The 22,190-nt window shown below is 47.7% G+C and overlaps 3 protein-coding genes and 1 non-coding gene across 9 annotated transcripts in view; 3 read left to right on the forward strand and 1 right to left on the reverse strand.

Annotated features, from left to right (window-relative positions):
- Nucleotides 1–734: 734 nt before the first annotated feature.
- Nucleotides 735–8,652, forward strand: LOC136392434 (nucleoside diphosphate kinase B). The gene is made up of 5 exons (XM_066364603.1): nt 735–993; nt 1,351–1,480; nt 3,174–3,275; nt 5,995–6,107; nt 8,397–8,652. The coding sequence occupies exons 2-5, from the start codon at nt 1,355–1,357 to the stop codon at nt 8,512–8,514; spliced, it is 459 nt and encodes a 152-aa protein (XP_066220700.1). The 5' UTR covers nt 735–993; nt 1,351–1,354; the 3' UTR covers nt 8,515–8,652.
- Nucleotides 8,653–12,050: 3,398 nt separating this feature from the next.
- LOC136396207 (small nucleolar RNA U54) lies at nt 12,051–12,116 on the forward strand. Its single transcript, XR_010749603.1, has one exon. It is a non-coding gene; the product is annotated as a small nucleolar RNA U54 (small nucleolar RNA).
- Nucleotides 12,085–12,441, forward strand: LOC136392357 (small ribosomal subunit protein uS10-like). The gene has a single exon (XM_066364472.1). The coding sequence runs from the start codon at nt 12,085–12,087 to the stop codon at nt 12,439–12,441; it is 357 nt and encodes a 118-aa protein (XP_066220569.1).
- Nucleotides 12,442–17,831: 5,390 nt separating this feature from the next.
- MBTD1 (mbt domain containing 1) overlaps nt 17,832–22,190 on the reverse strand; it is a 67,713-nt gene continuing 63,354 nt past the window's right edge. For all 6 annotated transcript variants that reach the window (XM_066364590.1, XM_066364589.1, XM_066364591.1 and 3 more), the window contains one exon: nt 17,832–19,437. In XM_066364590.1, coding sequence (XP_066220687.1) covers nt 19,319–19,437 — 119 coding nt within the window. In that variant the 3' untranslated portion in view covers nt 17,832–19,318. The remainder of the gene's footprint in view (nt 19,438–22,190) is intronic.

Below are 22,190 nucleotides of genomic sequence, written 5' to 3' on the forward strand. Positions count from 1 at the left end.
AATAAGTAAATAATAATAAAAAAATTTGCTAAGAGGGTAGATCTCACATGTTCTCACTATACACCAGAAAAGAAAAATGGTAACTGAAATGATGGTTATGTTGGTGATCATTTCACAATACATACATATGTATATCAGAACATCAAATAGTTTATCTTAAATACATACAAATTTTATTTGTCAACTATGCCTCAATAAAGTTGAAATAAAACGTTGAAGTGGATAAGTAGGACTGGTGGCGGTGCTAAGGCTGTGACCCTGGAGGCTGTCCAGGGACTCGGTTCCGATAAGGAAAGGAGCAGAGAAAGGCAGAGATTGGTACAGACTGGACCACAAGGAGGTAGTGGGAGAGACAGCACCAGAGGCGAACAGCTCATCGATCAGTAATGTTATAAATACAGTGCCAGGACCACTAGGGTGATGACACCATTCCCGTGGTCAGCTCACTGCCCCGAGGAGAGAGACACGGGCTCTGACCATTTCAAAGCATAATCACTGCTGGGCGGGAATCAGTAACTACTGAGAGTACGGGCTCACTGACCCCCCCAGGGAAGCTGGACACCAACCACCAAAGGGTGGGGACTTTCTGCAAACAGATGACAGGCCTGATTTCTCTGAGTCTAGGATCTTGTCATTGACAAGTTGTTAAGGGTGTGTCTCAGGCTGGAATGGATAACCTGACCACACAATCATGCTGGGCAGGGGAAGAGATCTTCACCTCCGGTGGGAACAGAGTTGGACGTGCCTAGTTTCACTTGTGGGACATTCAGGTGGAAAAGCAACTACTTCCTGTCCCCGAGCCCTCACTTGTAAAGCAGGGGCGTGGACAGAGGCTCCGGCTGCGTCCGGCCCCGCGGGTTGGGCGGTGGAGGCCTCCGGGGTGTGGCCGTCGCGCGCCCCTCCTCCGCGGACAACTCCCGGCTCCGGTGGTCGCTCAGGTCTCTGCTACGGCCTTGCTTCTCAGCTACCGTCCGCCCGCCCGCCCGCCTCTCGGTAAGACGACGGGGGGGGGGGGAGGGGGGTTGCTTTCCCCCTCCTGTCCCCCGGGTCCCCTCGCGCGGGATGGGTCCCGGTCTGCAGGCGCCCCTAGTCCCCGCAGGTCCCTGCGCCGGGTCCGAGCGGGCCCCCACGCTCTGCCCCTCCGCGGGCCTTCGGGGACTGCAGAGGGGCAGCGGGCCCGGAAAGGGCGGAGGCGTCCGGGCTGCCACGTGTCCCGCGGTGGCGGCAGCGGTGGGGACGGCGGGTGCGCCCGCGCGGGGCGGCCCGGCTGGAGCGCCCACGTGGGCTGCCCGGCCCGGGCGGGGGGCAGGGACCTGGGACCCAGGCTCTGACCGGACCGCTCGCCCGCAGGACCATGGCCAACACGGAGCGCACCTTCATCGCCATCAAGCCGGACGGCGTGCAGCGCGGCCTGGTGGGCGACATCATCAAGCGCTTCGAGCAGAAGGGCTTCCGCCTCGTGGCCATGAAGTTCCTTCGGGTACGCGCCCCCCTCCCGTTCCCCCTCGGGAGCTCGGTGGCAGGGGATTTTGCATCCCGGCAGCGACTTGTCCGCGTCGCTTCCTGTCGGAGTCACTGCTTAGCTACTTTCGCCCCCGCGGGGATCCCTTTGCTCTCTCCCCTGTGCCCTCCGGCACGCTAACTTGTCCCCGAGGGCCGTCGCACGGACCCGTCCCTGAGGCCCGGGAGCACAGACGCCCTTGGGAAGGTTAAGCGGAGGTAACGTGACTCCTGCTCCGGCCCGGCTGCTTGGGACTGTCGCCTGCTCTGGCGTCGCAGGGGGGCAGCAGAGAGCGAAGAAAGCCGGCGCCCCAGGCTCCTTCCCCTGGCCCACGTGGGGTCTACCTGTGCCTAGGTGGGAGGCGTGGATCTTTTTGTGTTTTACTTTGCAGCCCTGAGCTGACCGAGGTTTTAGGTGGGGTTGTCCCTTCCTCTGCCCTTGCTCTGCAGGCTCCCTTTGGCATACGGCAGTCACTGTGTTTTCCATATTAAATTTGGGGCACACAGGATGTGAGGGCGATCTGGCTGCGACATCGGTCACCCCATTGATCGCCAGGGTTGATTTGGCTGATCTGGCTGGCTAGGCGAGTGTCCCCTTCCTCCCTCACCGCTCCATGTGCGTCCCTCACGAAGCTGCGCGCTCTGTCGAAGAGGACGACCTTCCCCGATAGAGGAGAGGACCGTTCTTGGGTCAAGGGTATACGGGTAGCTGCGCTCCCCTGCTAGAACCTCCAAACAAGTCTCAAGCTCCATTTGTAGGAGAACGTAGGGTAGTCAAGCTTCCAAGACTTCAGACACATCCAAATGAGGTGCTGCATGTGGCAGTCTGCCTTTCTTGAAAAAAATAGAATAAATTTGAGGCACACAGATCTGGACCTTAAGGGACAATAAGTATCTAAGTATTGAAATTTTAACCAAGCTTATCAGTGGAGAGGAGAATGTTCTCAGCTAACATCTAAGGTGTTTAACAGGACATTGTAAAGGGCCAGAGGCGTCTGATAGGACTTCCATCTGTCCTATTTTCTTCAAATGCATTTAACACTTTTATCCCCAAATCTAGATCCTCAAACCATGTACTTTAGGGTTATAACATCCACGATGTCGTTGACATTATGAGGATGTCGTCATGAGCAGAACAATCTTTTGGTAATACAGGGTTAGTTTCATTTTTTGAATGAGATTAAAAAATACAGTTTTTAAAATTATTTTTAGAGAGAGAGAGAGAGAGAGACAGGAACATCAATCTGTTCCTGTATGTAACCTGACCAATGATTGAACCAGCAACCTCTGTGCTTTGGGAGGAAGCTCTACCCAACCTAGCTATCCAGACAGGGCGAGATTTTTTTTTTTTTTAGATTTTATTTATTGTTTTCAGAGAGAGGCGAGTGAGAACATAGGGGGAGTCATAGGAAACATCAACTCCTGGTACTTCTCATATGTGCCTTGACCAGGCAAGCCCGAGCTTTCAAAGGGGTGACCTCGGCGTTCCGGGTCGATGCCCTGTCCACTGCCACCACAAGTCAGGCTGCCCACATCTCAACAGTGTGGGCTAAAATGCTAAATTGGACTTTTAGAGCAACTGCCATGTTCATGGGAGGTTGTGGGAAGGCGATGGAGCCATAGTCCAGTTTTTCCAGCTGAGCGGCTCATTGGTCCCTCCTCTTCAATGCCAGGCGTCGGAGGAGCTCCTGAAGCAGCACTACATTGACCTGAAGGAGCGCCCGTTCTACCCAGGGCTGGTGAAGTACATGAACTCAGGGCCGGTGGTGGCCATGGTAAGTGCGTGTCTGGGGGGAAGGAAAGTAAAGGCTGATGGTAACTGGCCGTGGTCTGTGACTGTCATTTTTTAGAGCTCTTCCCCAGCCACTCCAAATTCCTGTTTTTACAGATGGAGCCCACTGGAGTTTAGTTAACAGAGCAACTAGGAGCCTGGTGAAAAAGCAATGGGGATTTGAGCTTAGAGGACGTCCCATGTAATCCCAAACTAGAAACAAAGCAACCTCTTTCTTCCTGTGGCTTTAGTGTCCAACTGGGAGCGCAGGGACAGGAAGTACAGTGTGTCCATAAAATCATGGTGCACTTTTGACCGGTCACAGGAAAGTAACAAAAGACGATAGAAATGTGAAATCTGCACCAAATAAAAGGAAAACTCTCCCAGTTTCATACCTATTCAGTGCAGTTCGATGTGGGCTCACGCACAGATTTTTTAGGGCTCCTTAGGTAGCTATCCCGTATAGCCTCTACAGACTCATCACTGACTGATGGCCTACCAGAACGGGGTTTCTCCACCAAACTGCCGGTTTCCTTCAACTGCTTAACCCACTGAGTAATGTTATTCCTATGTGGTGGCGCTTCGTTATAAACGTGCCGATATTCACGTTGCACTTTGGTCACAGATTCGAATTTAGCAAGCCACAGAACACACTGAATTTTCCTCTGTACTGTCCACATCTCGACTGGCATGGCCGTGGGCTGCTCCGCTGTATACACGGTGTTACATCATCATCTGCGCATGCGCACATGCTGCCACATCATCCTACAGAAACGAGGAGGGTTTTCCTTTTTGGTGCAGATTTCACATTTCTATCGTCTTTTGTTGCTTTCCTGTGACCAGTCAAAAGTGCACCATGACTTTACAGACACACTGTAGAGGGTACGATTGGGAGCCACTGGGATTGTTGAGAAAGTAGATCTTCGTTCAGGTCCCGAAGGATGACCGTTTCTTCTTTGTTCTTCCCTGAAATACACTTCCCCCTTTCATGTCAACCTTTGCCATCTCTCTCTCTTCTTTTTTAAAGAACTTTTGATTTTAGAAAGAGAAGAAGGGGGGGGGAGATGGAAACATCAGTCTGTTCTTGTATGTGTCCTGACCAGGGATCAAACCGGCAACCCCTGTGCGTGGGGACGGCGCTCTGACCTGCTGAGCCATCTGCCCAGGGGGTCCTCTCTATCTCTTGCTCTGTTTTCTGGGAGGCCCGTCCCACAGATCCTGTTCCAGTTTGATCACTTTTCTTTACCCTTTCGTCACCTTCTGTGTTTGTGGCTGCAAAAAGATTCCTTTTTGGCCTGACCTGTGGTGGCGCAGTGGATAAAGTGTCGACCTGGAATGCTGAGGTTGCCAGTTCAAAACCCTGGGCTTGCCTGGTCAAGGCACATATGGGAGTTGATGCTTCCTGCTTCTCTCCCCCTTCTCTCTCTCTCTCTCTCTCTCTTTCTCTCTTTCTCTCTTCTCTAATATGAATAAATAAAAATAATTTTAAAAAAAGATTCCTTTTGCCTGACCAGGTGGTGGCGCAGTGGATAGAGCGTCGGACTGGGATGCGGAAGGACCCAGGTTCGAGACCCCGAGGTCGCCAGCTTGAGCGCGGGCTCATCTGGCTTGAGCAAAGAGCTCACCAGCTTAGACCCTAGGCCCCTGGCTCCAGCAGGGGGTTACTCGGTCTGCTGAAGGCCCGCGGTCAAGGCACATGTGAGAAAGCAATCTGAACAACTAAGAAGTTGCAAAGCGCAATGAGAAACTGATGATTGATGCTTCTTATCTCTCTCCGTTCCTGTCTGTCTGTCCCTGTCTGTCTATCTCTGCCTCTGTAAAAAAAAAAAAAAGATTCCTTTTTAAAAAATATATTTTTTATTGATTGATTTTAGAGCGAGGAGAGAGAGAAAGGTGGGGGGTGAGGGTGGGAGTGGGAAACACCAACTCGTAGTGGTTGCTTCCTGCTTTGACGCGCAAGCCCAAGGGGTTGATACTTTATCTTTGCACCACCACAGGTCAGGCCGTAAGGATTCTTCAGTATTGTTAACCTTCATCTCAGCTAGACTGGAAAGTTGCCACGTCAGGCAGACTTTTTTTCTGTATCTTAGCAATACAGGGTAGGGCAAAGTGGGTTTATAGTTTTTTGTTTGTTTTTTTTAGAGTCAGAGAGAGGGATAGTTAGGGACAGACAGACAGGAAGGGAGAGAGATGAGAAGCATCAATCATCAGTTTTTTGTTGCGACACCTTAGTTGTGCATTGATTGCTTTCTCATATGTATCTTGCCTGCGGGCCTTCAGCAGACCAAGTAACCCCTTGCTCGAGCCAGCGACCTTGGGTCCAAGCTGGTGAGCTTTGCTCGAGGCAGATGAGCCCGTGCTCAAGCTGACGATCTCGGGATCTCAAACCTGGGTCTTCTGCATCCCAGTCTGACGCTCCATCCACTGCGCCACCGCCTGGTCAGACGGTTTATAGTTGTTTGTATAGAAAATAATACAGTACTTAATAAATAATACAAGAAAAAACTTTTGTGTTCCGCGCACTCACAACTGTGAGCCTACTTTTGCCATACCCTGTAACCCTGGGATGGCGTATGGGGTGTTTTATGTAGGCCCCCGCCTATCTACTGACACTCCTGTCAATGATTAGTCTGATTGATGTGTGCTCTTAGGTGGGGATAAATCTTTGTTCCTAAGGGTCCTGTATGGCAGATCTGATGCGTTTCCTTTTCCCTACTGTCAAGGTCTGGGAGGGGCTGAATGTGGTGAAGACAGGGAGGCTGATGCTTGGGGAGACCAACCCAGCAGATTCTAAGCCCGGCACCATTCGCGGAGACTTCTGCATTCAAGTGGGCAGGTGAGTCATGAGGGGGCTTATGATATCCTCAAAGCTATGTAAATGGGGTATAAAACATTTTTTGGCATATCCCAATTTTAGAGGAATTTGAAGTTCTAAATTAGATGGTAATTATCATCGGATGAAAGTGTTTTTAAATAGCTGTTTCCCTAGGCGACGTCAAGTTTTAACCAAGACATTGCACAAGGGAGCTGCGTGCGACAGCAGGAAGAGCAGGGTGTGGGGAAAGGAAGGATTCTAGCCGCAGCTTTGCTGTTTGTGGCACTATGTCCATGTGTCTGTCACATAACCTTTTGGGTCCCTTACCTACACAAAATCTGTACAGAAACTTGACAGTCAAGAGATTCCAATGGAATAAAGGAATTTTTTTTTTTAAGTGAGAGAGAGAGGCACAGGTAGGAAGAGAGAGAGAGAGATGAGAAGCATCAGTTCTTTGTTGTAGCACCTTAGTTGTTCATTGTTTTCTCATTTGTGCCTTGACCGGGGGGCTCCAGCAGAGCAAGTGACCCCTTGTTCAAGCCAGTGACCTTGGGCTCAAGCCAGCAACTAGGGGGTCTTGTCTATGATCCCACACTCAAGCTAGCGACCTTGGGGTTTCAAACCTGGGTCCTCTACATTCTAGTCCGACACTGTGTCCACTGTGCCACCACCTGGTCAGGCGGAATAAAAGGATTGTTAATAAGCATGAATGCCTTGGTTGGGCTTTGCAAATCAGTGTTAAGAAAATGCAGCAGAAAATGCCCTTGATAATATCACATCTAGGTCAGGTTTTGGTATGGGTTGCTTTGACTTTTCCTGTATTTTTTAAAATTAGAGAAGGAATGTTAGGTTTTATGGTATAGCATTCTTGGGGTATGAACATTGTTTCGAAGGGGAGAAACTTGGAAACATAGTAAAGTTGAAACAAGGGATAATTATTATTATTATTATTATTTTTTACAGGGACAGAGAGAGAGAAAGAGAGAGATAGGGAGACAGACAGGAATGGAGAGAGATGAGAAGCATCAATCATTAGTTTTTCGTTGTGACACCTAGTTGTTCATTGATTGCTTTCTCATATGTGCCTTGACCACAGGCCTTCAACAAACAGAGTAACCCCTTGCTCCAGGGGGTTACCTTGGGTCCAAGCTGGTGAGCTTTTTTTGCTCAAACCAGATGAGCCCACGCTCAAGCTGGCAACCTCGGGGTCTCGAACCTGGGTCCTTCTGCATCCCAGTCCGACGCTCTATCTATTGCACCACCACCTAGTCAGGCAAAACAAGGGATAATTTTTGATTAAGTATATTTTTTAGAGAAGGGGAGAGAGAAACACTGATTTGCTGTTCCACTTATGCATTTATTGCTTGCTGCTTTTTTTTTTTTTTTTTTTTACAGAGACAGAGTTAGAGAGAGGGATAGATAGGGACAGAGAGACAGGAACGGAGAGAGATGAGAAGCATCAATCATCAGGGTTTTTTTTGTTTGTTTTTTTTACAGAGACAGAGAGAGAGTCCGAGAGAGGGATAGACAGGGACAGAGAGAGATGAGAAGCCTCAATCATTAGTTTTTCGTTGCGACCCCTTAGTTGTTCATTGATTGCTTTCTTATACGTGCCTTGACCGCGGGCCTTCAGCAGACTGAGGAACCCCTTGCTCAAGCCAGCGACCTTGGGTCGGAGCTGGTGAGCTTTTGCTTAAACCAGATGAGCCTGCACTCAAGCTGGCGACCTCAGGGTCTCGAATCTGGGTCTTCCGCATCCCAGTCCGACTCTCTATCCACTGCACCACTGCCTGGTCAGGCAATCATCAGTTTTTTGTTGCAACACCTTAGTTGTTCATTGACTGCCCTCTCATACGTGCCTTGACCGTGGGCCTTCAGCAGACCGAGTAACCCCTTGCTCAAGCCAGCGACCTTGGGTCCAAGCTGGTGAGCTTTGCTCAAACCAGATGAGCCCGCGCTCAAGCTGGCGACCTCGGGGTCTCGAACCTGGATCCTCCATGTCCCAGTCCAACGCTCCATCCACTGTGCCACCACCGGGCCAGGTTATTGCTTGCTTTCTGTATGAGCCCTAACTAGGGATCGAACCTGCAACCTTGATGCATCGGGACAATGCTCTAACTAGCTGAATTACCCAGCGAGGGCTTGATTAAGTATCTTTGTGGTTGCTTTTAAGAGGAAATACTATGGGGTAGTTTCCTGCTTCCAGGGGCAATGTGGCTGAAAACATCTGCAGCGCTTGTCCTTGGCTTTGTCCATTAAACAGACTTTTGCACTTCGAAATGTGGTAACTAGCATTTGTTCTTTTCCCAGGAACATCATTCATGGCAGTGATTCAGTAAAAAGTGCTGAGAAAGAAATCAGCCTGTGGTTTAAGCCGGAAGAATTGGTTGACTACAAGTCTTGTGCTTACGACTGGATCTATGAATAAGAGGTGAACGAAGCATCCGTCCCCCTGGGCCCACGTGGTGGTGTCCCTGGACACAGCTCTTCATTCCATTGACTTGGAGGCAGTAGGGCCACTCGCTCTTTTCTGAAGCAGATTTACCAATAAAGACTTTGGACAGTGGGTACTGCCTCCTGTGCTTACTTGGTACTGAACTGGAAGAAGTGACTTGGTCCCTGGCCAGAGTAGCATTATCCAGAACTAATTAATCTTGCTTATTATGGAGGATTGATGGTCCTTCTCAGCACCTCAGTATACTTCAGGACTCAAGGGGGGAAAGGAGTGAGCCTGAGAAGAGCCACCTGTGGCACTAGTAGTGTTTCTAAGGAAACTAATTATGAAATAATGAACATCATAAATGTACCAACCTCTTTAGCTGATGTAGAAATGTCTGTTTCTGTACAAAGAATTTGTTAAAACCATAGAGTGAAACATACCGTCATCCAGATGTTCATTTTTGTGGATTGCAAATTGGGCAAGTCATGTACGAGAAAACGGAAGCCTAAGGACATCTGTGAAGGGAGGCTATCTTCGCGATGCAGGGTTACATAAGAGTGTCTGTAAAGGAGTTAACCTGGGGCATGACCCACTGTGGGTGCATGAATGCTCTGCAACCCTACTGCCTTTTCTCTTCCTTGGGGTAAGATGTTTATCCTGCCTGTTTCCTGGGCCAGAGCTGTGAGTGTTTACAAAATTTTATCTCTTTTTTTTTTCCTTTCATTTTTCTGAAGCTGGAAACAGGGAGAGACAGTCAGACAGACTCTCGCATGCGCCCGACCGGGATCCACCCGGCACGCCCACCAGGGGCAACGCTCTGCCCATCCTGGGCGTCGCCATGTTGCGACCAGAGCCACTCTAGCGCCTGAGGCAGAGGCCACAGAGCCATCCCCAGCGCCCGGGCCATCTTTGCTCCAATGGAGCCTTGGCTGCGGGAGGGGAAGAGAGAGACAGAGAGGAAGGGGCGGGGGTGGAGAAGCAAATGGGCGCTTCTCCTGTGTGCCCTGGCCGGCAATCGAACCCGGGTCCTCCGCACGCTAGGCCGACGCTCTACCGCTGAGCCAACCGGCCAGGGCCAAAATTTTATCTCTTTAAGCTTTTTACAGGCAGAGCAATGAGCAGCATCAGTTCTTCATTGCACCACCTTAGTTGTTCATTGATTGCTTCCTCATATGTGCCTTGACTGGGGGGCGGGGGGCTAGAGCAGAGCCAGTGACCCCTTGCTCGAGGGCTCAAGTCAGCAACCATGGGGTCATGTCTTATCCCATGCTCAGGCCAGCGACTCTGCACTCAAGCTGGTGACAGGGCCTTGAACCTGTGTCCTCTCCATCCCAGGCCAACGCTCTGTCCACTGCACTGCTGCTTGGTTAGGCTACAGTCACTTTCTTTTTTTTTTTTCTTTTTTTTACAGAGACAGAGAGTCAGAGAGAGGGATAGATAGGGACAGACAGACAGCAGACCGAGTGACCCCTTGCTCGAGCCAGCGACCTTGTGTCCAAGCTGGTGGGCTTTGCTCAAACCAGATGAGCCCGCACTCAAGCTGGCGACCTTGGGGTCTGGAACCTGGGTTCTCCGCGTCCCAATTCGACGCTCTATCTACTGCGCCACCGCCAGGTCAGGCTAGGCAATGATGGATTAAGCCTTTCGTACCAGAATAGAAAAAGCTACTGAGAGGTGGCAAAGTACTTACTGAGAGTTATCTTACCTAGGTTTGGACTACCAAGAAGCTTAGTGACAATGGACCGCTCCCCCCTTTTTTTGTTTAAAGGTTTTATTTATTGATTTTACAGCAGTGGGAGGAGCAAGAAGTATCAACTCATAGTTGTTTCACTTTAGTTATTCGTTGAATGCTTGTCATATGCTCCTTGACCAAGCAAACTCAGGGTTTTGAACCAGCAACCTTAGCATTCCAGGTCGCTGGTTTATCCCCTGAGCCACCAAAGGCCAGGTTCTCTTTTTTTTTTTTTAAATCATTAAAAAAATGTTCAATTATAGTTGATATACATTATTATATTAGTTTTAGGAGTATACCTCAGTGATTAGACATTACATGACTGATCACCCCAATAAGTCACGCACCCACCTGACACCGTGCATAGTTATTACAATATTATTGACTCTATCCCCTATGCTGTACTTTACATCCCCCTGCCTTCTCTGGGCTTTTTAAATTTTTCTTTTTTTGGGGGGGGAGAGAGTGACAGACAAAAAAGGAGAGATGAGAACCATCAGCTCACAGTTGTGTTACTTTTGTTGTTCATTGATGGCTTCTCATACCTGCCTTGACTGGGGGGCTCTAGATGAACCAGTAACCCCCCTTGCTCAAGCAGGCGACCTTTTGGCTCAAGCCAGCGACTGTGGAGTCATGTCTATGATCCTATGCTCCAGCTGGCAACCCTGCACTAAAGCTGGCGACCTTGGGGTTTTGAACCTGGAACTTCAGTGTCCCAGGTTGACACTATCCACTGTGTCACCTCTGGTCCTGCTCCATGATTTCTGCAACAACCAATTTACTTTTTAATCCCTTCACCAGTTTCACCCATTTCTCAGCCACCTCCCATGTGGCCACTGTTACAATATTCTTTATAAGTGTTTCTGTTCGCTTGTTCATTGTTTTTTAGATTCAATTGTTGATAAGTATTTATTGCCATTTTATTCATATATTTTTAAAAAAGATTTTAATGATTTTACAGAGGTGGGGAGTGAGAAGTATCAACTCACAGTTGCTTCACTTTAGTTGTTCATTAACATATTAACATATGCTTGTCATATGTGCCATGACTGGACAAGCCCGGGGTTTCAAACCTAAGATCTCAGCATTCCAGGTTGACGGTTTATCCACCATGCCACCACAGGCCAGGCTGTTCATATTTTTGTCTCCCTCCCCCCACTTCTTCTTAAATAAGACCCTTTGGCCCTGGCCAGTGGCTCAGTGGATAGAGAATTGGCCTGGTGTGTGGATGTCCTGGGTTTGATCCCCAGTCAGGGCACACAGGAGAAGCAACCATCTGCTTCTCTCCTCTTCTCTCTCCCACTCTTTCCCTCCCACGGCAGTGGTTCCGCCAGTGGCTTGATTGGTTTGAACGTGGGGCCAGGTGCTGAGGATAGCTCAGTACTCAAGCATTGGCTTCGGATGGGGTTGCTGAGCAGATTCCGGTTGGGGCACATGTGGGAGCCTGCCTCACTATCTCCCTTCCTCTCACCTAAAAAAAAAATGTGATGGTTTCTGTGTACAGGGAAGACTCCTCTGGAGTTTTTCATACCTTTCTTTTCCTTTATTAATTAATGCCCCTTCTATTATATTGGAAGCAGTGCTAGCATGTTTCTACAAAGTTCCTCTTAGGTTTTGACCTAGTTTGCAGCGACACGGCTAAATGTACCAAGAAGGTTGGAATCTCGGTGAATACGGGACCTATTATGGCGCCTCCCTCAGGAAAATGAAGAAAATTGAATTGACATTAGCCAGCATGCCAAGAACACCTGCTCTTTCTGTGGCAGAACCAAGATTAAGAAAAGAGCTGTGTTGGCGATGAGGAGATAATCACTTGTTGAATTAAAATGATAGTTTTATACGCTATTCTGAGCCAGCAGCAGTTAAGATTTCTTAAGCCGCCTTCGGTTGTTCCGAGTGAACTGAAAGGCCGTTTTCTTTCTCTAATGTGTGCTGACTTGATCAGAGGTGCAAAGGAAAAGAATCTCAAAGTGAAAGGACCCGTTCGCATGCCTACCAAGACTCTGAGAATCACTACAAGAAAAACTCCCTGCGGGGAAGGTTCCAAGACTTGGGATCGGTTTCAGATGAGGATCCACAAACGTCTCATTGACCTGCACAGTCCTTCTGAGATTGTTAAACAGATTACTTCCATCAGTATTGAGCTGGGAGTTGAGGTTGAAGTCACCATTGCAGATGCTTAAATCAGCCTTTTTAATAAATTGATTATCAGTTGTTAAAAAAAAAGAAAAAGAAAAGAGCTGTGAGGATCTGGCACTGTGTGTGGTTCCTGCGTGGATGCAGTAGCTGGCGGCGCCTGGATCAACATCACCATTTCTGCCATTCCAGTAAATCTGCCGTCAGGAGGGATCAATAGACCAGTAGAAGCTCCACAGTTTGAAACACTGCTGGCCTAAAATACACGGGTTAATTTGTTAAAAAAAAGTTTCTATGAAGATAAGTCCGTGTTCTCATGCAAAAGGTCCACCTTCTTTTGTTACTACTTCTCTTCTAGATTCAAAATCACTTTAATTTCCAATAAGCATAATGACCATGTTGGAATTGGAATGCTGGCGGACACCTTCCAACCAGATCGTCAGGTGGTTGAAGGTACCTCTCCTTGTAGTATTCTACACTAGGAGAGCCTCACCGCACCTCTGTAACACGACCTTGTGATGAAAGAGGACCCTCGCCCTGCCGTATCCTCCATTTGAAGTTTTGTTTCCCATCAGCAGCCACCATTCGGGCCAGAAGAGGAGGCAGCGTGACTGCAGAGGCAGAGATTGGGGTGATGCCATCAGAAGTCAAAGAACACCCGTAGGCACCAGGAACTGGGAGGCGAGAAACAGCCTGTCCCCTGGAATCTCTGAAAGGAGCGTGGCCCTGCCTACACCTTGATTTTAGCTCTGTAAGACTCAATTTGGGCTTCTGGTCTTCAGAACTAGAAGCGAATAAATTCATGTTGTTGTTTTTTTAAAAAATAGCTATTCGAGCCCTGAACTCTACACCAATAGTAAAGTCATGCACTGGCTGAAACCTCATGTCAAACTGTAGCAATAAGCTTAATTTTTACCAACATCTGTATCGCCAATGAGGATGTTCTGGACAAGACAGGCGTACGCATGGCCTGGCCACAGTTTAATATGTGCTATGACAGTAACTGGGTTTTTTTTTTTTGCCTGTAACTGCATTCGGACAGTATGGAGAAGTCCATTTCCAGCTAAACGTTACCCCTTCCTCCGCTCATAGACTGGGGTACAAATGTGCCAAATGGGCTTTTCTAAATGTAAGCAAAGAGTATCAGCTTCATCTCGGTGCGCTCAGGCGTCATTCACTGGGTCCCATCCGTCCTGCCGGAACCCTGTCCACGCCGTGTGGGAGGCAAGCTGCTCAAGCCTGCGGGGACTATTCAGAAGCCAGCCCTGAGTATCTCACCTTCGTGGGTGGTCTCTGGAGGGCTGCTGCTCTCAGCCTTGTTGGTGAGAGCACTGGGCAGCTGTCGTTTCTCTTCGCTTGAAGAATCTGAACTGTCTTCTTTCATTATGCTTTGGGTTTTACTGTAGACTCCAACTGGTTCTCCTGGTCCTGTAACCGGGAACAAACGTATAATTGATTTACTGACCTTAGTCTGACTAGCCATAAAATAGAGCTGAAGAAGAAAGTACTAACAAGGTAAGCTTATCAAAGGGTTCCTGTTCAATGTTAAATCCAGTTTGCTGCTCTTACAACCATTCTGTAACAAATCAAAAGTTATCATGGACCCTGTCCTTTCCCCCCTGGCCAAGCTCTTTACAGGTGACAGGCCTGTTTCCGTCACACATCAAGGGGGAACCCCCCACCCCTTCTCCTCAGCCCTACCATGGTGAGGCTCGCAGCTCTGGTTCTGTTTGAGGTTGAGGACAACCTGCCTGTGGGAACGCGGGGACCTGTTACATAGAACAAGAGCCCAGTTTATGTTACCTGCTAGTTTGTTACCCGCTAGTTCCATTCCTGAAACACCCAAGGACATGAGCTCTCACTTTCAGGTGTGCCAGCTCCGCATGCTGTGCTGCTCTTCCCTCTGTTCTTTGATCCACTGATCAGAGACTCTGTCATCTTCCTACAGCCATCAGGGCGGTTACTTTTTTTTTTTTTTTTCTGAAGCTGGAAACGGGGAGAGACAGTCAGACAGACTCCCGCATGCGCCTGACCGGGATCCACCCAGCACGCCCACCAGGGGCGACTCTCTGCCCACCAGGGGGCGATGCTCTGCCCCTCCGGGGCATCGCTCTGCCGTGACCAGAACCACTCTAGTGCCTGGGGCAGAGGCCAAGGAGCCATCCCCAGCGCCCGGGCCATCTTTGCTCCAATGGAGCCTTGGCTGCGGGAGGGGAAGATAGAGACAGAGAGGAAGGAGGGGGCGGGGGTGGATAAGCAGATGGGTGCTTCTCCTGTGTGCCCGGGCTGGGAATCGAACCTGGGTCCCCCGCACACCAGGCCGACGCTCTACCGCTGAGCCAACCGGCCAGGGCCCGGTTACTTTTTGTAAAATTTTTAATTTTTGTATTTTTCTTAAGTTGGAAATGGAGAGGCAGTCAGACAGACTCCTGCATGCGCCCGACCGGGATCCACCCAGCATGCCCACCAAGGGGCGATGCTCTGCCCAACTGGGCGTTGCTCTGTTGCAACCAGAGCCATTCTAGCGCCTGAGGCAGAGGCCATAGAGCCATCCTCAGCGCCAGGGGCCAACTTTGCTCCAATGGAGCGTTGGCTGCAGGAGGGGAAGAGAGAGACAGAGAGGAAAGAGAGGGGGAGGGGTGGAGAAGCAGATGGGCGCTTCTCCTGTGTGCCCTGGCCGGGAATCGAACCCAGGACTCCTGCACACCAGGCTGATGCTCTACCACTGAGCCAACCGGCTAGGGCTTTTTTTTTTTTGTGGCAGAGTCAGAGAGAGGGACAGACAGACAAGGGACAGCAATGAGGAATATCAATTCTTCGTTGTGGTTCCCTAGTTGTTCATTGATTGATTTCTCATATGTGCCTTGACGGGGGAGGTGGGCGGGGGGGGGGGCGGCTACACCAGACCGAGTGACCCCTTGCTCGAGCCAGAGACCTTGGGTCCAAGCTGGTGAGCCTTGCTCAAACCAGATGAGCCCGCGCTCAAGCTGGCGACCTCGGGGTCTTGAACCTGGGTCCTCAGCATCCCAGATCAAAGCTCTATCCACTGCGCCACCGCCTGGTCAGGCGGGTGGTTACTTTTCTTGCAGACCAGCAGAAAATTTCTGGCAGTTACCTTCCATGGACAGGTTGAAAAATGCTGCATTAGACCCACCCGCCTACACTTCAGCAAAGAACTCTCAACCCCCTCCTTCTGAGTCCTTTGTTCTATTTTTATTTTCCCTTTTTCTAAAATCTGCCGGCACGGAAAGAACGAGACGGCTGAGGACAGCAGTCATCCCTATTTTCTTAGGTGCCAGGCACCTGAATAAACCTCTCTCCTTCTCATCAGCAAATGTGTCCTGCAATTGGTTTTCATGGCGACAGGCAGCTGGACCCACAGGTCATTTTTCTGGTTACATTCCCGCACAAATACCGAGTCCAGGTTCTCCAGCACGGCCACCACCAGCGGCATCAGCTCCTTGACCACCTCCTCATCGTAGCGCCCGATCAGCCGCTAGAACTCGCGGTAGATGGAGCCGGCCAGGCCAGACACCCGCTCCGACATCACAGCCCCGGAGGGGCTCCTCCTGGTACACCACACCGTCCTCCAGCTCCATGGTGGTGGGCAGGCCAGATCCGGGAAGGGTGGGGTGAGCGCAGAGCCTAACGGCTGCGGCGGATGCCCCACCTGCGTAGGCCGCGTGCCCCGCCCCGCGAGGGGCCTGAAGGGGCGGCTGGCACCGCCAGGGGCGGGGCCTAGACATCCCCCACTCAGGCTGAGTGGGGGCAGCGCCCAGCGGCAGGGACCATGGGCAGGGGCGGGGGCCGGTCCCGAGTCAGGGCCCGGGGTTAGGATATTAAGGAATTGCTCAAATACAACTTCATTTTAACATTTTATTTTGTGTAAAAAAGGGCAAATTTAGTGAATTATTTTCATCTTGTACACAAAGTTATAATTTTAATGCTTTCACATCCATGCTGAAAATTTGCAATTTGGTAAAAATGAAACGAACATAAATTTCTCTGAAGAATTTTTCACGCCATTATATACACTTCCTGAGAAAGTTTAAATACTTTCTCAATGATCACAAGTTACCAAGAAAATAAAAGATTAAATTTGTACAGATATTGGTCTATATATCAAATACATACAGAAATGATGTAAAAACCTTATGCAGTTTACTTTGACCTCTGCCCTCAAAGGATTTGCCCAGGGACAGATGCTTTTCTTTTGTATAAATGACTGTGGCTTTATTTAAAATATGTAAATCAAAGGAAGAAACCCAGTTTAATCACAGTATTTTTAAAATCCCTTCCCAATAGTAAAGGATCATTACCAAATATATAGCACCATAATACAAATATTGATGGGAGAGGGTATTCACATCACGCAAAATTAATAATAATAAAACAAACAAACACTGAAAACCCGTGTTAGTATCCGTAGAATAAGAAGTTGATAACAGCTTTAGCTTCCTCATACACAGCAAAAAAAAGGTTAACGAATTTAAACTACCAAAATCCCCAAATAATCCTAACAGGAAAAAAATAAAAACAAACCCAAGGTCAGCAGTACATTTTGAACCGTAAAAAATAATGGGGCTATTGAGTTGTACAACTGGAGTTATGGCTAATACAGAAATCTCCTCTGCATTCTTTTCTGTTCAACAGCAGTAGGAGTTTAAAGAGTCTGAACAATGAAGAGGCCTTCAGATTGTGTTTAGACTGTAGGAAGTCCTTACCAACATTTAACTGTTGGTCATGGGATCAAGACAGGAACACCTCCATGAACAGGTGGGAAAGTCAAAAACACTCAGAGCCTGGCTTTGCTCTAGAATTGGAAGCTTATAAACAAATGAGCATTTCACAGAACTAATTACCAGGCTCCAAATCAAATCCCTCCTGACTTACTCAGTTCCCTAGAGAGCCCCCTAAGCCCAAGGTACTGGTAAAGCATACGATACAACTGGCTTCTTGTGCCTGTATCATGAAACCAGAGTCCTGGGTTTAATTCACTGAGTCTGAGAATAAAGACTGTGTAACTCTTGCTTTGGAAGTCTTCTAGGAGAACATTTATGGGAAGATCCTTAAAAGTTAAAGATTTGGGAAGTGTGAGGATATCACATTTACAGTAGGTCCCTCTCAGTAATATTGTTTAAGATAAATATCCAGTAATTTAACAGCTGAATTCACATATATTTGACACACGAGAGTCACCTTGGCATTGATATGATCTGCATTTATGCCCCTAAAGAGTCAGTATTAAGAAATGTTGACATGCGATTCCATACATTCTTATACTATAAAGTAACAAATTTTACTTCCAGTAGCAACTACAAAACCTTATGTTATTAACCCCTCTTGCATAGAATGAGGTAAACCTGTGCGTATTACCAATGCTATTATTCCCAAAAGTAGAGCATTATTTTAGAAAATAAATTGCTGGTTTTTAACGTTCTATGCATTTTAAAATTCAAACAAAAATCTCACCTAAAATGGTCTCCTGGGGCTTTCCATTAACATTTTTTAAAGCATTCCATAGGTTGAAGGACTGTAGAGTTTAATCATTTTGATTAATTTCTAATTAGCCCTACCTATATTCCAGAGGAGATGGTCAATGGTTGCACTCTGAAGAGGCCAGGCTAAGACCCAGAAGCACTTCTAGAACAGATGCAGTAATTCCTGAGAGTTTAGGTCATGAACCTCACTGGTCAACGCTCGCGCTCTCCTATTCAGTCACAACTCAGAAAGTTAGAAAATGCAGAGAGCAAACCTTTCACCAATTTACCCTTAGATTCTGTTTTGAAAGGAAGCCATGTGAATTTTACAATAGGGAATGTTCAAAATGGTCCAAATCGGCTATTCTTGTTAAAACTAATTCTGAACACAAAGACAGTTCATACTATATAGATATCTATGGAATTTAAAGAATATTAAATTCTCTTTCAAATTAGTTTTCTCACAAATCCAGGACAGTTAAAAGCAGAGCTGGAATGATTTTGAAATCTAAACTTATCTTGGCTTTGAACAACTTTGAGTCTGCTTCTCCTGGGAGTACAGAACATCTGGTTTGCGGTGTGGTTATTCCGAGTGTTATCTCACAGATGGGGGCAAGTGGCAGAGAACGAATCCCAGTCCCCTTTATGGGCTACACTGTAGTAAGGAAAAAGAAATAAACATTTCCCCCAACCCCTCAACGTGTACACTGACATCCTGTATACCTTGTCAACCATTCCAGTTTAACACTTTAGTGTCAGGATAATTTTAACCATTTTTTTTTTAATTAAAGGAGAACAAACATATAAAAGTACCCAGAGTTCTTCCAGTTTCACATAGAACTCCAAATAAATGTTCACAGAATGAAAAACACTTCTGTACAAACATTTAAGGTGGGCTGCAATAAAACGCCGAGCAGAATGAAACACCCCTTCCGTGACCCCTGTGGTGACGAACCCTCCGCGAGGGGGTTCAGTTGCATATTTCTGCCGCGAAGGAAGCTGGAGATGTGACTGGCCTAACTTCTAAAATCCCCCAATCTCCCAACAGGTACCAAAAAGGTTCATTTGTATTGACAGTTCACTTGCATTTACAACTATATCCTTCTTAAATCATTTCCTTCAATCCTGCTACCTAAACTTTAATCTTACCAAAAAAGTTAGAATTTCAGTTCTCGTTAACAATGCACATAAATCCAAATGTGTAAAATATTACAAAATTCTTTCAAAAGCTTCAAATACAACACAAAAATTGTCCATCTTTATAAATTGAAAAATTTCCCCCCACGACTAAAATAGTTTCCCCACCCACCTGAAAAATCTGGAACTGAAATTCTCTTATGTTTAGCAAAATGTCCCAGTAGAATAGCCCCGCTGTACAGCTGGATTGATTACAAATCAGTCCCATGTAAAAGTCTCCCCGCCCACCCTCAGTCTGCGAGCCGCCTCAGGGCTCTTGCTTGATGTAGAAGTTAGCAGAGCCATTGCTTTCCTGATCAGATGCTCCCTGGAGGAAGTTGTAGTCCTCTCCATCGACCAACTCCTCCTTCAGCTGCAATGCAGTCACTGCAGGAAAGAGACAAGTGCACGGGATATGTCATTAAGCCTTTCTGGAATATTCAGATTTGCTTTCCATCTTCATATTCCACTAGCTTTATAGTTAAGCATAAGCATTTAAGTAATTTTAATTTTCAAAGTGTATTAGCAGTTAAGGGGAGTTCCAAAATAGAACAACACTGCACATTAGATATCTTCAACAAACCATTCAAGATAACAGAAGTCATAGAATAATTAGAATTTTTCTTATGGCTAGGTATTCACTTTTATGTCAATGTCTATATAAACAATGATGTATTTACCTTGCATGGTCCTGCACTATATTTAATAAGTAACAACACAATAAATATAACTTTAATATAATCTTACTAACTACAAGGAGTACTTTTACTAAAAGGACTCCCTGCAGAAAAGAGATATAAATATGATATTAGCCCTGGCCAGTTGGCTCAGCAGCAGAGCATTGGCCCGGCATGTGGAAGTCCCAGGTTCGATTCCTGGCCAGGGCACACTGAAGAAGCGCCCATCTGCTTCTCCATCCTTCCCCCTCTCCTTCCTCTCTATCTCTCTTCTCCCTTCCTGTAGCCAAGGCTCCATTAGAGCAAAGTTGGCCTGGGTGCTGAGGATGGCTCCATGGCCTCTGCCTCAGAGGCCATGATAGAATGGCTCTGGTTGCAACAGAGCTACGCCCCAGATGGGCAGAGCATCACCCCCTGGTGGACATGCCGGGTGGATCCCGGTTGGGCGCATGCGGAGGTCTGTCTGCCTCCCCATTTCTAACTTTGGAAAAATAAATAAAAATAAATAAATAGATGTTATTAAATAATGTTAAAGTAGTACAAACAAAATATTATCTATAACATAAATAGAATATGAATTATATAAATATATTAATTACGTAATTACAAAATAAATAATAAACCTGGTATTAGAAAAACATTTACAGTAAAACTAAAATAATGGAAAAACTGATGATCATTTTTTTTTTACAGAGACAGAGAGTCAGAGAGAGGGATAGATAGGGACAGACAGGAACGGAGAGAGATGAGAAGCATCAATCATCAGTTTTTCATTGCGACACCTTAGTTGTTCATTGATTGCTTTCTCATATGTGCCTTGACCTTGGGCCTTCAGCAGACCAAGTAACCCCTTGCTCGAGCCAGTGACCTTGGGTCCAAGCTGGTGAGTTTTGCTCAAACCAGATGAGCCGGCGCTCAAGCTGGTGACCTTGGGGTCTTGAACCTGGGTCCTCAGCATCCCAGTCCGATGCTCTATCCACTGTGCCACCGCCTGGTCAGGCGCCAGTCAGAATTTCTAGTGACAGAAGGGCTCTTTCCAGTGCCTGGGCCAGGATGAAGACAAAGAATTTTTTCTTTGCTGGGCCCAGCATGGATCTTATGCACAAACTTGAAGCTGTTTGAGATTTGGCTCTTTTTTTTTTTTTTTTTAATCTTTAATTTTTTTTATTTATTCATTTTAGAGAGGAGAGAGAGAGAGACAGGGGGGAGGAGCTGGAAGCATCAACTCCCATATGTGCCTTGACCAGGCAAGCCCAGGGTTTTGAACCGGCGACCTCAGCATTTCCAGGTCAACGCTTTATCCACTGCGCCACCACAGGTCAGGCACTTGGCTAACTCTTTTTATAAACCTTTCTTAAATAGCAGTCCCTCCACACAATTGCCCAGTAATGTCAGACTTCCCTAATTCCTTTCACTGAGATCTGCCCCCTATTTCTTTCTTTCTTTTTTTTTTTGTATTTTTCTGAAGTTGGAAACAGGGAGGCAGTCAGACAGACTCCCCCATGCGCCCGACCGGGATCCACCTGGCACGCCCACCAGGGGGCGATGCTCTGCCCATTTGGGGAGTAGCTCTGTTGCAACCAGAGCCATTCTAGCACCTGAGGCAGAGGCCATGGAGCCATCCTCAGCGCCCGGGCCAACTTTGCTCCAATGGAGCCTTGGCTGCAGGAGGGGAAGAGAGAGACAGAGAGGCAGGAGAGGGGGAGGGGTGGAGAAGCAGATGGGCGCCTCTCCTGTGTGCCCTGGCCGGGAATCGAACCCGGGACTCCTGCACGCCAGGCCGACGCTCTACCACTGAGCCAACTGGCCAGGGCCTGCCCCCTATTTCTTACAGAACTGCTCCTTTCCAAAAAATTACTTCCCTTTTTTTTTTTACAGAGACAGAGTCAGAGAGAGGGATAGACAGGGACAGACAGACAGACAGGAACAGAGAGAGATGAGAAGCATCAATCATCAGTGTTTCGTTGCAACACCTTAGTTGTTCATTGATTGCTTTCTTTTTAAAAAATTTTTTAAAAAAAAATTCATTTTGGAGAGGAGAGAAAAAGGGAGAGAGACAGAGAGGGAGAGAGAGAGGAGAGAGAAACAGAGAGAGAAGGTGGGGAGGAGCTGGAAAAATCAACTCCCATATGTGCCTTGACCAGGCAAGCTCAGGGTTTCAAACCTGCAACCTCAGTGCTCCAGGTCGACGCTTTATCCACTGTGCCACCACAGGTCAGGCCCATTGATTGCTTTTTTATATGTGCCTTGGCCGTGGGGCTACAGCAGAACAAGTAACACCTTGCTTGAGCCAGCGATCTTGGGTCCAAGCTGGTGAGCCTTGCTCAAACCAGATGAGCTGGCGCTCAAGCTGGCGACCTCGGGGTCTCAAACCTGGGTTCTCGGCATCCCAGTCCGACGCTCTATCCACTGTGCCACCGCCTGGTCAGGCTACTTTCCCAGTTTTTTAATAAAAATGCTTTC

The sequence above is a fragment of the Saccopteryx leptura genome, chromosome 2 (genome assembly GCF_036850995.1).
Source record: "Saccopteryx leptura isolate mSacLep1 chromosome 2, mSacLep1_pri_phased_curated, whole genome shotgun sequence".
NCBI lineage: Eukaryota > Metazoa > Chordata > Mammalia > Chiroptera > Emballonuridae > Saccopteryx > Saccopteryx leptura.